The sequence below is a fragment of the Ceratotherium simum genome, chromosome 23 (assembly GCF_057802395.1).
Source record: "Ceratotherium simum simum isolate JZ-2026a chromosome 23, ASM5780239v1, whole genome shotgun sequence".
NCBI lineage: Eukaryota > Metazoa > Chordata > Mammalia > Perissodactyla > Rhinocerotidae > Ceratotherium > Ceratotherium simum.
In genome coordinates, this window is record NC_141922.1 from 10384133 (window position 1) to 10398092 (window position 13960).

At 43.1% G+C, this 13960-nt stretch overlaps 1 protein-coding gene across 2 annotated transcripts in view; it reads right to left on the reverse strand.

Moving 5' to 3' along the window:
* The window catches only part of TG (thyroglobulin), a 262905-nt gene that overhangs the window by 172599 nt on the left and 76346 nt on the right, over positions 1-13960 (reverse strand). For both annotated transcript variants that reach the window (XM_087447433.1, XM_087447432.1), the window contains one exon: positions 10710-10874. In XM_087447433.1, the coding sequence (XP_087303559.1) occupies positions 10710-10874 (165 nt within the window). The remainder of the gene's footprint in view (positions 1-10709; positions 10875-13960) is intronic.

A 13960-nucleotide genomic window follows, 5' to 3' on the forward strand; every position in this document is an offset into this window, starting at 1 on the left:
GATTAGGGGATATGTAATCTGCCTGTTTTTCATTTATTGCACTTCAAGACATCATCAGCAATGAGCCATGTGCAGTCCCAGAGCTTTCTAAGCCTTTTTTCTTAGAGCTAGGAAGATCAATCCAGCCAATACCAAATAGTTGAAAACATCCAGAGGAGCCTATTGGAAATTTGGGAGATGAAGACCCTGGGTGGGATCCTCTCTTGAGAACACATGTCAATGCATGCACAAATGTTAAACAGAAATCAGATGACAGGAAAGAAAAACATTGCAGCCAGGAAAAGCATTGTGCCTTGGGGGGCGGAGTCAAGATGGCGGCGTAGGCAGACTCTGAACTCACCTCCTCCCGTGGACACAGCCAATTTACAACTACTCGTGGAAAAATTACCCCTGAGACAGAACTGAAAACTGGATGAGAGGAACTCCTGCAACAACGGACAATCCTAACTGGGGTAGAAGAGGCAGAGACTCCCTTCTGGAGAGAAAAACGCCGCCTTCACAAGCCGCCAGCTTCACTGCCGCCGGGAGCAGCCCACAGGTACGCAGCCTCCCTGGAGGCACGGGGCCCTGAGCTGGGGAGCGCCCCCGCTGTGGGCATTTTGTGGACCCAGCACAATTGAGACCAGCAGCATAATATCTGACTTTGCCTGCTACTAAAGCATTGGGTAGCACCCCCAGAAAACCCGGTTCACAAAGAAACTAAAACTGGCTCTTAAAGGGCCCGCGCACAAACTCACCCGTTCCAGAAAGCATCCTAAAATCACCAGAAAGAAAGGTGCACAGTGCTTCGGTGACAAGAGACTCACCTAATAGGCCCTGAGTGCATCTCGGTGAGGGGTGAGACCTCTCCAGGGACTGGGACATTGGCGGCGGCCATTGTTGTGGCCTGGTGTGAGCGTGCTGACACAGACGCCATTGGAGTTCTCCCTGAGGCCTGCTAGCCCAGGGTCTGCTCCACCCGCTAGAGCGCCGATCTAATCCAGCTCAGCCAGGGCAGGCAGCCCACCCTAGAGACTAGCCCCACCCAACAACAAGCCCTCAGGCAACGTGTGGGCCTGCATAGATTGGTGACTGGATTCTCTGCAGCCTGGCAACTGAGCTGACTTGAGCGGGGCAGGGTGTGCACAAGGAGCGGGTGGAGAGTGTCGGGCGGTGGCAGAGTGTGTGGGGCTCCCGCCCTGGAGAGACTGGGTCCACTTGGGGAGGTCGGGGCACTCACACGGGGCAGGACTGTGTTGACTGTGTGTGTGGACCTGTGGGCGGCAGGGCTTCTCAGCCGCAGAAGACTTGTGCTTCTCAAAGACCCACATAGGAGGTTTGCTCCACCTTCCAAAACCTGAAACAATTGGGTGCTCCTGTGCCTGAGGCCAGCCCCACCCAGCTGCAATCCTCAGAGAGCTGACAAGAGACCTAATAGGCAAGAGGCTTACAGCAATTGTAAGGCCCTGAGCCTAACAACCTGCCACGGTGGGGGCCTACTCACTTAAAAGAAATACTGCAACACAAATGTGGTATTAGAACTTGCAGCCAACTGTGCTGGGGCTCCCCACACCTGATAAAAAGACTGAAGGGCCCACAACAACTACAAGCAGCTGAGCATTACAACAGCTGGCCAGGAGCATAACTCAGCCTCCCTGGGTGCCTACAGGGAGAGCAAACAGGCCACAGCAGAAGGATACACGTAGCCCACATAGGGGTCACCCCTGAAATATTGAGAACTGAGGGAAGCACACTGGAAGCCTCCTAAGCCATCACTTACATAAGGTCACCTATCCAAGAGCAGGAGACGTAGCTGACCTACCTAATACGTAGACACAAGCACAGGGAAAGAGGCAAAATGAAGAGGCAAAAGAATACATTCCAAGTAAGGGAACAGGACAAAACCCCAGAAAAGGAACTTAGTGAAACAGAAATGAGCAACCTACCCAACAGAGAGTTCAAACTAAGAGTGTTAAGGATGCTCACTGATCTGGGGAGAAGAATAGATGGACTCAGTGAGAATGTCAACAAAGAAATGGAAGATATAAAAAAGAACCAATCAGAAATGAAGAATACAATACTGGAAATGAAAAACTCATTAGAGGGACTCAAAAGCAGAGTAGAGGATACAGAAGAACGGATCTGTGAGCTGGAAGAAAGACTAGAAGAAATTACCCAAGGTGAACAGGTAAAAGAGAAAAGAATTAAAAAGAGTGAGGACAGTCTAAGGGACCTCTGGGACAACATCAAGCGCACTAACGTCCGTGTTATAGGTGTCCCGGAAGGAGAAGAGCGAGACAAGGGGGCAGAGAATCTATTTCAAGAAATAATAGATGAAAACTTCCCTAACCTAAGGAAGGAAACAGACATCCAGGTACAGGAGGCACAGAGAGCCCCAAACAAGATAAACCCAAAGAGGCCCACACCAAGACACATCATAATCAAAATGTCCAGAATTAAAGATAAAGAGAGAATCCTAAAAGCCGCAAGAGAATGTCAAGTTACATACAAAGGAAACCCCATAAGGCTATCAGCTGACTTCTCAGCAGAAACCTTACAGGCTAGAAGAGAATGGCATGATATATTTAAAGTGCTAAAAGGAAAAAACTTACAGCCAAGAATACTCTACCCAGCAAGGTTATCGTTCAAAATGGAAGGAGAGATCAAAATTTTCCCAGATAAGCAAAAATTAAAGGAGTTTGTCACCAAGAAACCAGTGTTACAAGAAATGTTAAAGGGACTGATTTAAGGGGAAAAGAGAAGACCACAAATAGGAAAAATTATCTATTTCCACGAGTAGAACGTAATGGATACAAATGCACAAAAAAGAGGTTGGATATGATATCAAAAACATAAAAGGAGGGAGGAGGGTAGTTAAAGAGTACAGCTTTCAGACAGAGGTCAAACTAAAGTGACCATCAATTCTGTATAGAAGAAGTAAGGAACAGAGAAGGACTACTAAAACACTGAGAAAAAAAAAAGTTAAAAAATGGCAGTAAGTACATACTTATCAATAGCTACTTTAAATGTCAATGGACTAAATGCTCCAATTAAAAGGCATAGGGTGGCTGACTGGATAAAAAAACAAGACCCATATATATGCTGCATACAAGAGACACACTTCAGACCTAAAGACACTCACAAACTGAAAGTGAAGGGATGGAAAAAGATACTCCACGCAAATGGCAATGAAAAGAAAGCTGGGGTAGCAGTACTCATATCAGACAAAATAGACTTTAAAACAAAAACTGTAAAACGAGACAAAGAAGGGAATTACATAATGATCAAGGGAACAATCCAACAAGAGGATATAACACTTGTAAATATCTACGCACCCAATGTAGGTGCACCTAAATATATAAAGCAATTATTAACAGACATAAAAACAGAAATAGACAGTAACACAATAATAGTAGGGACTTTAACACTCCACTTACACCAACGGATAGATCATCCAAACAGAAGATCAATAAGGAAACATTGGCCTTAAACGACACACTAGAACAGATGGACCTAGTAGATATATACAGAGCATTCCATCCAAAAACCGAAGAATACACGTTCTTTTCAAATGCACATGGAACGTTCTCCAGGATTGATCACATATTAGGCCACAAAACAAGTCTCCATAAATTTAAGAAGATTGAAATAATACCAAGCATCGTTTCTGACCACAACGGTATGAAACTAGAAATCAACTATAGGAAGAAAATCAGAAAAGCCACAAATACATGGAGATTAAACAAAATGCTACTGAACAACGACTGGGTTAATGAAGAAATCAAAGAAGAAATCAAAAAATACCTGGAGACAAATGAAAATGAAAATACGACATGCCAGAATTTATGGGATACAGCAAAAGCGGTTCTAAGAGGGAAGTTTATAGCAATACAGGCCTATCTCAACAAACAAGAAAAATCTCAAATAAACAATCTAACAATGCACCTAAAGGAACTGGAAAAAGAAGAACAAACAAAGCCTAAAATCAGTAGAAGAAGGGAAATAATAAAAATCAGAGCAGAAATAAATGAAATAGAGACCAAAAACAATAGAAAAATTAATAAAACCAAGAGCTGGTTCTTTGAAAAGATCAACAAAATAGACAAACCTTTAGCTAGACTCACCAAGAAAAAAAGAGAGAAGGCACAAATAAGTAAAATCAGAAATGAAAGAGGAGTGGTTACAACAGACACCTCAGAAATACAAAAGATTATAAGAGAATACTATGAAAAACTATATGCCAACCAATTCGACAATCTGGAAGAAATGGATAAATTCTTAGAATCATACAACCTTCCAAAACTGGATCAAGAAGAAGTAGAGAATTTGAATAGACCAATCACCAGTAAGGAGATCGAAACAGTAATCAAAAACCTCCCCAAAAATAAAAGTCCAGGACCAGACGGCTTCCCTGGTGAATTCTACCAAACATTCAAAGAAGACTTAATACCTATCCTTCTCAAACTCTTCCAAAAATTGAGGAGGGGGAAGCTCCTAACTCATTCTACGAAGCTGACATTATCCTGATACCAAAACCAGACAAGGACAACACAAAAAAGAAAATTACAGGCCAATATCACTGATGAACATCGATGAAAATCCTCAACAAAATACTAGCAAATCGCATACAACAATACGTTAAAAAATTATACACCATGATCAAGTGGGATTTATTCCAGGTATGCAGGGATGGTTTAACATTCGCAAATCAATCAATGTAATACACCACATTAATAAAATGAAGAACAAAAATCACATGATCATCTCAATAGATGCAGAGAAAGCATTTGACAAGATCCAGCATCCATTTATGATAAAAACTCTGAATAAAATGGGTATAGAAGGAAAGTACCTCAACATAATAAAGACCATATATGACAAACCCACAGCTAATATCATCCTCAATGGTGAAAAACTGAAAGCTATCCCTCTAAGAACAGGAACCAGACAAGGATGCCCACTGTCACCACTCCTATTTAACATAGTATTGGAAGTCCTAGCCAGAGCAATCAGGCAAGAGAAAGAAATAAAAGGGATCCAAATTGGAAAGGAAGAAGTGAAACTGTCACTATTTGCAGATGACATGATTTTATATATAGAAAACCCTAAAGAATCCACCAGAAAACTTTTAGAAGTAATAAACGAATATGGGAAAGTTGCAGGATACAAAATCAACATACAAAAATCAGTTGCATTTCTGTACACTAACAATGAAGTAGGAGAAAGAGAAATTAAGAATACCATCCCATTTACAATTGCAACAAAAAGAATAAAATACCTAGGAATAAACTTAACCAAAGAGGTGAAAGATCTGTACACCGAAAACTATAAAACATTTCTGAAAGAAATTGAAGAAGACACAAAGAAATGGAAAGATATTCCGTGCTCTTGGATTGGAAGAATTAACATAGTTAAGATGTCCATACTTCCTAAAGCCATCTATAGATTCAATGCAATCCCTATCAAAGTTCCAACAACATTTTTCACAGAAATAGAACAAAGAATCCTAAAATTTATATGGAACGACAAAAGCACCCGAATAGCTAAAGGAATCCTGAGAAAAAAGAACAAAGCTGGAGGTATCACACTCCCTGATTTCAAAATATACTACAAACCTATAGTAACCAAAACAGCATGGTACTGGCACAAAAACAGACACACAGATCAATGGAATAGAATCGAAAGCCCAGAAATAAACCCATACATCTATGGACAGCTAATCTTTGACAAAGGAGCCAAGAACATACAATGGGGAAAAGAAAGTCTCTTCAACAAATGGTGTTGGGAAAACTGGATAGCCATATGCAAAAAAATGAAAGTAGACCCTTACCTTACACCATACACAAAAATTAACTCCAAATGGATTAAAGACTTGAATGTAAGACCTGAAACTGTGAAAGTTCTAGAAGAAAACATAGGCAGTACGCTCTTCGACATCAGTCTTAGCAACATCTTTTCAAACACCACATCTGACCGGGCAAGAGAAACAATAGAAAAAATAAACAAATGGGACTACATCAAACTAAAAATCTTCTGCACAGCAAAGGAAACCATCAACAAAACGAAAAGACAACCTAACAATTGGGAGAAGATATTTGCAAACCATACATCTGATAAGGGCTTAATCTCCAAAATATATAAAGAACTCATGCATCTCAACAACAAAAAAACTACCAACCCAATTGAAAAATGGCCAAAAGACCTGAACAGACATTTCTCCAAAGAAGATATACAGATGGCCAACAGACACATGAAAAGATGTTCAAAATCACTAACTATCAGGGAAATGCAAATCAAAACTACAATGAGATATCACCTCACGCCCGTCAGAATGGCTATAATTAACAAGACAGGAAACAACATGTGTTGGAGAGGTTGTGGAGAGAAGGGAACTCTCATACACTGCTGGTGGGAGTGCAAACTGGTGCAGCCACTATGGAAAACAGTATGGAGATTCCTCAAAATCAACGATAGAACTACCATATGATCCAGCTATTCCACTGTTGGGTATTTATCCAAAGAACTTGAAAACACCAATTTGCAAAGGTACATGCACCCCTGTGTTCATTGCAGCCTTATTCACGATAGCCAAGACTTGGAAGCAACCTAAGTGCCCATCAAGGGACGAATGGATAAAAAGCTGTGGTATATATACACAATGGAATACTACTCAGCCATAAGAAACGATGAAATCCAGCCATTTGTGACAACATGGATGGACATTGAGGGCATGATGCAAAGTGAAATAAGTCAGAGGGAGAAGGTCAAATACCGTATGATTTCCTTCATTAAGTAGTAGATAATAACAACAATAAACAAACACATAGGGACAGAGATTGGATTGGTGGTTGCCGGGGGGGAAGGGGGGAGGGAGGAGGGTGAAAGGGATAATTCGGTAGATGTGTGTGGTGATGGGTTGTAATTGGTATTTTGGTGGTGAACATGATGTAATCTATGCAGAAATAGAAGTACAATGATGTACACCTGAAATTTTTACAATGTTATAAACCAATGTTACTGCAATAAACAAAAAATTTATAAAAAAAAAATAAAAAAAAAATAAAAAAATAAAAAAAAAAAAGCATTGTGCCTTCACACGGGATGGAATGGCCTCTGGGTGGCTGGTGGGGTTGTTTGTTTGTGGCTGTACTCACTTGTTGCGGCTGGTATTAGACTGAACTCCTGTGGAACAGGTAACCTAGAAGGGGTTTGGTTGGTTTAACAAATAAGGAGAGATGTGCTAAACGGAATTCTGTGTTCCCACAACCCTTCATCAGTCCATTAAAATGGGCAAACATAGGGCCCACTGTATTTTAATAATTTTCATATCTGTCACCCTAACTAGCCTGTGAGCCCCTTGAGAGCAGAAACCACTCTCCCCATCTCTGTATCTACTCCTGGCCTGGTACCTCACACCTAGCAGATTCTCGGGATGAGTAGTGGATGCCTCGCCTTCTCTATGGCTGTTCATTCACCTCCCAGCTCACCTCCACAACTCACACCTGACCCTCTGGCTTTCCTGGACCTTCTGTCCCCTTCTCCCCACAGCCTTGTAGTAGAATATGCTAGTAGCTGACATTAAAATCTTGAAGTAGAATGTGCTGGTTGCTGACATTAATTACCCAATGTCTGGATTGTAGCAGGCCCCAGAGAGATGTCGAAGGAGCAGAATTCTCAATTACCAGACTCCTTAATTGGCTGGTACAATACATGGATAACTCTGAAACACTTTCTGCTTCCAGTAAATTGTATGCGGGACCACTGTAGCAGCAAGTGGCTCCGAGGGGTGTGGTGGAGAGCTTCCACTGACAGCTCTGGTCTCCAAAGCTCAAGGTTTGAGTCCCTGCTATGTCACCTATTGCAAAGACAGTTTCTTTAAGTATGACACGTCATAGCTCTGAGTTTCACTTTCATGGCCAAAATTGTGATATAACCCACTGCCTCAACAGAGTGTCAAAGGGTCGGTAGAGCTGGTGGGTGTGAAATGCTTTGTAAAATGCAGTATGGATATTGATGTGTTTACTATTTGAATTTAATTTATTCCATTGGGTTGTAATTTCCTACAACTGGCAATCAATTCACTTACCCTTTATAAGTAAATGCTAATTCTCCATTAACCAGGCCACCTGCTGAACCAGACCCCCCACAGTAAGTACTGGTGAGCAGATCCATGAGAGCAAGATGTCCAGACCAGAAGTCCTACAGAGTGCCTCTGTTAGATGCACAGTTGGGGGACCAGAAACTCGGGGTTCAGAAAACAATGCCTTAAACCACAAGCTATAGAGCATGTTAGCACTTCATTCTGTAATATGTAAAAAAGTGTGTCCCATTTTACAGATGGAGACCCTGAGTCTCAGGACGGTTAAATGCTTAGAACAAGGTCCCAGAGCTAGGGGAGAAAGCAAGATTCAACTCCAGTATTTTAAATGCAAGCCTTTGCTCCATAATCTCTAGTATCTACTGAGCCCAAGTTGGAGCCCACTTGGTTCCAGGCACTATTCCAGGTGCCTCGTGTACATCCTCCTTCAATCCTCCCAACCCCCCTAGGAGTCAGAAGTCATCGTTATCCTTATTTTATAATTGGGAAGACCAAGGCCCAGAAAAGTCTTACCATGGGTAAACATTCACGCTGGGATTTGAGTCCAGGGGTCTGATTCCAGAGTCTGTATTTTAATGACATGTAACCAATTGCTAAATGGGAAGGAAGAGGCTGGCACTCAACCAACTTTGGGAGGGATAGAGTTCTTCTTTACATCGCTAGCCCCTTCCCATGTGCTTTCAATCCATTCTATGGCCTCCTCTTTAGTTGTTCAGATCCCTGAAATACTCACTCCTCTTTTCCTCCATCAAAATCTGTTGTTAGGAAAGGGTACGTATCAGCTATTCACACTTTAGTAAGAATTAAAATCATTATGTTTCTTTTCCCAGGGGTTAATTGTACTTAAAGACTGACCTCTCATTATGGAAAGGAAGGATTTGTGCCCTATTGTTCTCATTTGGAGGTGGCCTCCTGATCAGTCTGTGTCTCAGGTAACCTCCAGTTTAGAACATCATGAATATTCCTCAGGCGGCCTGAAATCTCCACCAAAGGGTACCCTTATTTAAGCTTTGTCTGCACCCCAAAATATACACATACACACAGGGCACTGAAAAAAAACAAAAACTTAAAAAGTCATTCGGGAATCACTCCTCAGGGAGGCCAGATGAGGACACATTCTTCATTTCTTGGGCACACACCAGGAACATGCTCTGTGTTAAGCAATTCACTCTGGATTTATTGCCCATGAATATATCGTATATCTTTCTTCAAATGCTGGTTTTCATCCTGGGCTACCCCTCAGAGTAATGGATACCATATGTTTACTATCCATCATATAAATAAGCTATTTGATTTTATTTACTCCAAAAGAAACTAAGCCTCCTGGAATTCCACCAAATTCTGCAATATTTTTTCCAGGCTTTGGTACATATGTGCTCCGCAGATATCATGTATGTTCTCCATGCCAGGTTTTATGCTCGATGGTGTGAATCCAGAAATTAATAAGACACAGCCTAGTTCTTAAAATATAAGAAAAAACAATGACAGATTTTAAAAATGATAATAATATCATCTAATATTAATACTGTGCATCAGATACTCTCCTAAACTCTTCTTAGGTGTTATCTGTAAGTGCCAATGTAGAGAGGTGGTTAAGAACGTCACTTTGGAGCCAGCTCGCCTGGTTTCAGATCCTAGCTCTGTACTTACAAGCTCTGGGACCTTGGGAAGTTACCTCTCTTCCGTGTCCCTCAGTTTCCTCAGCTGTAAAATGGGGATAATGATAATAACAGGGCCTCCCTCAAAGCCCCGTGTTGCAGTACAATGAAGGGGTGCAGCAGACGACCTCCGAGGAGACTTCTAGATCTAATGCTTATAAGTTTATGAAAAAGAAAGGTTGGAAGAGCTTCTGGAAGAAAATAAGGGAAGGAGCAAGCTCAATGGTTATTTCTGTTCATTGAGCCCAAGTAGTCGGGCCCACAGTCCCTTGCAGCCCCCTGTAATTAGAATGGGCAGTGCAACTGTTACCACCTGGAATTTCATAACTCACAGAGGGGAGATTATGCCCTGGGGGCACTGGTTTGGGGGACAAATCACATTTGGAGCCCCAGCTCTTCACCCTCCTTGAAGTCACACATTTGTCACAGGACTTTGCAGTTCCTGCTACTAAAAGGGCAGAGTCTATTTCCCCACCCCTGACTTTCAGCCGGGCCATGTGGTCTGCCTTGGCCAGTACAATAAGGCAGAGTGACAGAGTGTCAGGTCCAAGCCTCAACATTTTGAGGCCTGGCTTGTTTTCCCCTGTTCTCTCCTGCCTCTGCCATCTACAGGAGAAGAATGTGCTCATCCAGAGGGAGGATGAGAGACACATGAAGCGGGGCGAGGCCATCCCAGCCAAGTCCAGACAAGATCAGCCAACTACCAACCGACCCCTGGATGGGCACCATCAGTGTAGCCACCCAGCTGAGCCGGCCCACCTCCAGCCAACCTGCAGCCCGAGAGCCAAATCAATGCCTCTTGTGGAATGCTGCTGAGGGGCTCTGGTTGTTTTTTCTGCAGCAATTTTGGTTCAGTTTCTTTTCAGATGTAAAAATTTTCAGGGTTTGGAGAGGGCTCATAAGGGAGCAGCAGAAGGCCTTGCTGGTGAGGAAAATTAATTTTGAAGGAACATGGGCAGAAGGCAGAGACTTACTCTTGAACTCCTGGCCTCCCAGACGCAGTGTCACCCGGCGGCTCCCCTGGTCATATGTCACACCAGGACACGTAGTGTTAGTCTGGGCGTCAGAGCGGTCCCTCCAGTCTCCAACATTGCAAAGCAGGACATCGGGGGAGCTCAGCAACCCACAGATGATGGGACCTGCAGTCACGAGAGGGAGGAGAGGTTGATGCGATGGGGAACATGCAGGGCCCTTTAGAGACTCACCTCTGTGCCTGAGAGGCTTGTAGGATGGGGACAGGTGACAATTCCTCAGGAGTAGACAGGGACACTGGAACTCAGGAGCCTGGTTTTAAATTAGATTACTTTTCTCTGATGGTCCTGCAATTGTCTTACTGGCAAACTTTCAACAGGAGGGTCACCACCATGCCCCAACCCTTCCCTCCTCCCTTTGAGCCCTTCTTCATGGGTCAGAAGCAATGATGACACCTCTGTTCCATGGGGTCAATAGCACTGACACCTCCAATACCTCTAGGGATCTTACTGCCAGAATCCCCTGTCTCCATTTTCTACCCCCACCCAACAGAGCGATCTTTTTGAGGCTTGAAGGAAATAAACTGCAGCTTCTCTCTCTCTGTGTCATTCACATACACACACACACACACACACACACACACACACACACACACACAAAGGAGATCAATTGTGAAGGGATTCAGGAAGGAGTATTTAGATTCAAAGAAAGGAACTATTAAAAACCAAGAGCTGGACACCACTGGCACAAGTGTCCCTGTTAGGAAGTGAGCTCCTTGTCTCTGGACGTATCCAAGCAGAGGCTGTGTGCCCACACCCCTGGGAGGTGCAGAGAGAAATCTCTAACTAAGGAAGGCATTTGACTATTTTGTCTTGAATGTATCTTCTAACTCTGAATTTTCAAAAGCTGCCCTAAAGTTATGGCTTCATTTAGTATCAGGAAGACCTACCCCCAAGCTAACTGAATTTGACAGTGATTTTCGTTAGATAAATATATGGAATTCAACTGTTTTGGATGTCTGTGATGTGCCAGCCACCACAGCAACTGCTTTATGTGTAGTAATTCCCTTAATTCTTTCTCTTTTTTTCCTGAGGAAGATTCGCCATGAGCTAACATCTGCTGCCAGTCTTCCTCTATTTTGTGTGTGGGTCACCGCCACAGCACGGCTGATGAATAGTGTAGGTCCGTGCCCGGAATCCAAACCCGTGAACCCAGGCCACCGAAGCAGAGCAGGCAGAACTTAACCACTAGGCCACGGGGCCAGCCCCCCTTAATTCTTATTGACATTATTATTTCCATTTTACTGATGAGGAAACTGAGTGTCATATAAGTTAAGTACACTGCCCAAATTTACTGAGATCCAGAAATTAAATAATTTATGTATCATTTGAATTCATAACCCTGTTAGGGAGTGTAGTTGTTCAGATTCTCCCGGGGTAAAAAAAAAGGAAATTTAACCTCCTACAACTCCTATGTCCTTTCTTATCCTAATTTATATCCAAGTCCAGATAAGCTTCAAACTCCTCTTTCATCAAAATTTCCCCAAAGGAGACGACTCATGGACGTCTGGCTGATGAGTTTGACATTTTGTCCTTCTCCCTTCCACTGGCCACTTTTAACCTGCAATAGTTACAAAATCAGTAGCAGCAGCAGCATCTCGGTGTAAAAAAATTACCTTCGAGCTCCTCTAATGTGGTGGTTCCCAGACCAGGGTGCTTAGACTGATTATATCAAAAACACGGGGAGAGTTTGGGAAATGCATGTTCCTAGGCACCAACCGCAGAGATTCTGACTTGGTAGGTCGTGTGTGTGTGAGGGATTAGGGGTGGCATTTGGGACTTCGTATTTGTAAATAGCACCACAGATGATTCTAGTGCACAGCTGGATTGCTAAATCCCTAAACTGGTTAGACCCCTTCATTTCACAGATGAGGAAACCGAGGCACGGAAAGGGAGAATGGTTGTGCTAGTTGCTGAGAAGCACAGGAACGGCCAGCAGGCAGCCAGGGTCTCGGCAAGGCCCAGACTGAGGCATGGAGCCCAGGGTAGCTGGGTGCGGTAAGAGCCTGCTGAGAGCTCGGAGGAAGTCTGAGGGCTGTGATCTGCCCCTCTCATGAGCCAAAACACAGGATCACAGAATTAAACAGGAGGTGGAGTGTGTTTTCCTTCTGCTCTCAGACCCTGGAGAAAAACCCCTGCCGCTTTCTTCATAACTTGTGCTAAAGCGTCAGTGGGAACTCTGTGTGTCCCAGAGATGAGGGCCAGCTAGAGACTAGACGTTACTTTGCTGATTACAACCTGCCAGCTTCAATTACGCTCCTATGAACCTCAGGCCACACAAGTCCCTCTGAGCCCCACTTCCAAGGAGCCTCAACTGAAATGTAGGTACAGAAGCCTCATGAATTTTCATCAATAATTATCAGTGGAAACAAAGCCATTTAGGAGTTGGAAGTTGGAGGAGGCTGGAGTGTTGTTGGGAAGGGTGGGAGCCAAGAGAGGCGACGAGGGGGAATCTACCGGAAAGTGAAATGATTTTCCAGACTGCAGTAAAAGGACGCAGCAAGATTCTGTTCCTGGTCGTCAGCAGATTCAGCCAAAGCCTTATAAGTCAAAACTCCAGATCATCAGACAAGACTGGGAAAAACATCTGCCTGATGTTTTACGTGTGCCTCAGAGAGAGCTTAACTTGCAGCTTGCGAGGTGGCCATTCAGCTCAACATAACTCACAGATCACAGGCTGCACTGGGAGGGAAAAGCAAGCAAGCTGCTAGCCAGAAATGTCGTGGAAAAAAGGATTTTGTGGGCTTACTGCCCCATGGAACAAAATAATTATTTTATATATGATCCTAAGGAAAATGAAATCAACATTTCCATCTTGAAAAATCATATGGTCTGGTGAGTAATCAAGCATCTGGGGAAATTGTGGTGTCCCCAGAAAAGACATTTGGTTTAAGGGAGGCGAAGGCAGCCTGGATTTGAATTATAGTGTTTTTAAATATAGGTATACATGGTATATATAAAGACATATATGCATGTGTGTGTACATATGTGTGTGTGCATGCATATGTATGTGTGTGTATAATTATGTATCTATATATATATAATTTTTTTTTGCTTATCTAAACACTAACATGAATGCTCATCATATAATCACAGAGCATTAAACCTAGAAGGAATTTTGGGATTCAACTTACTCCAATCCAATTCCTGCTCTAGTACTCCAACAAAACATTCTTATTTTAGCCACTCCTGAC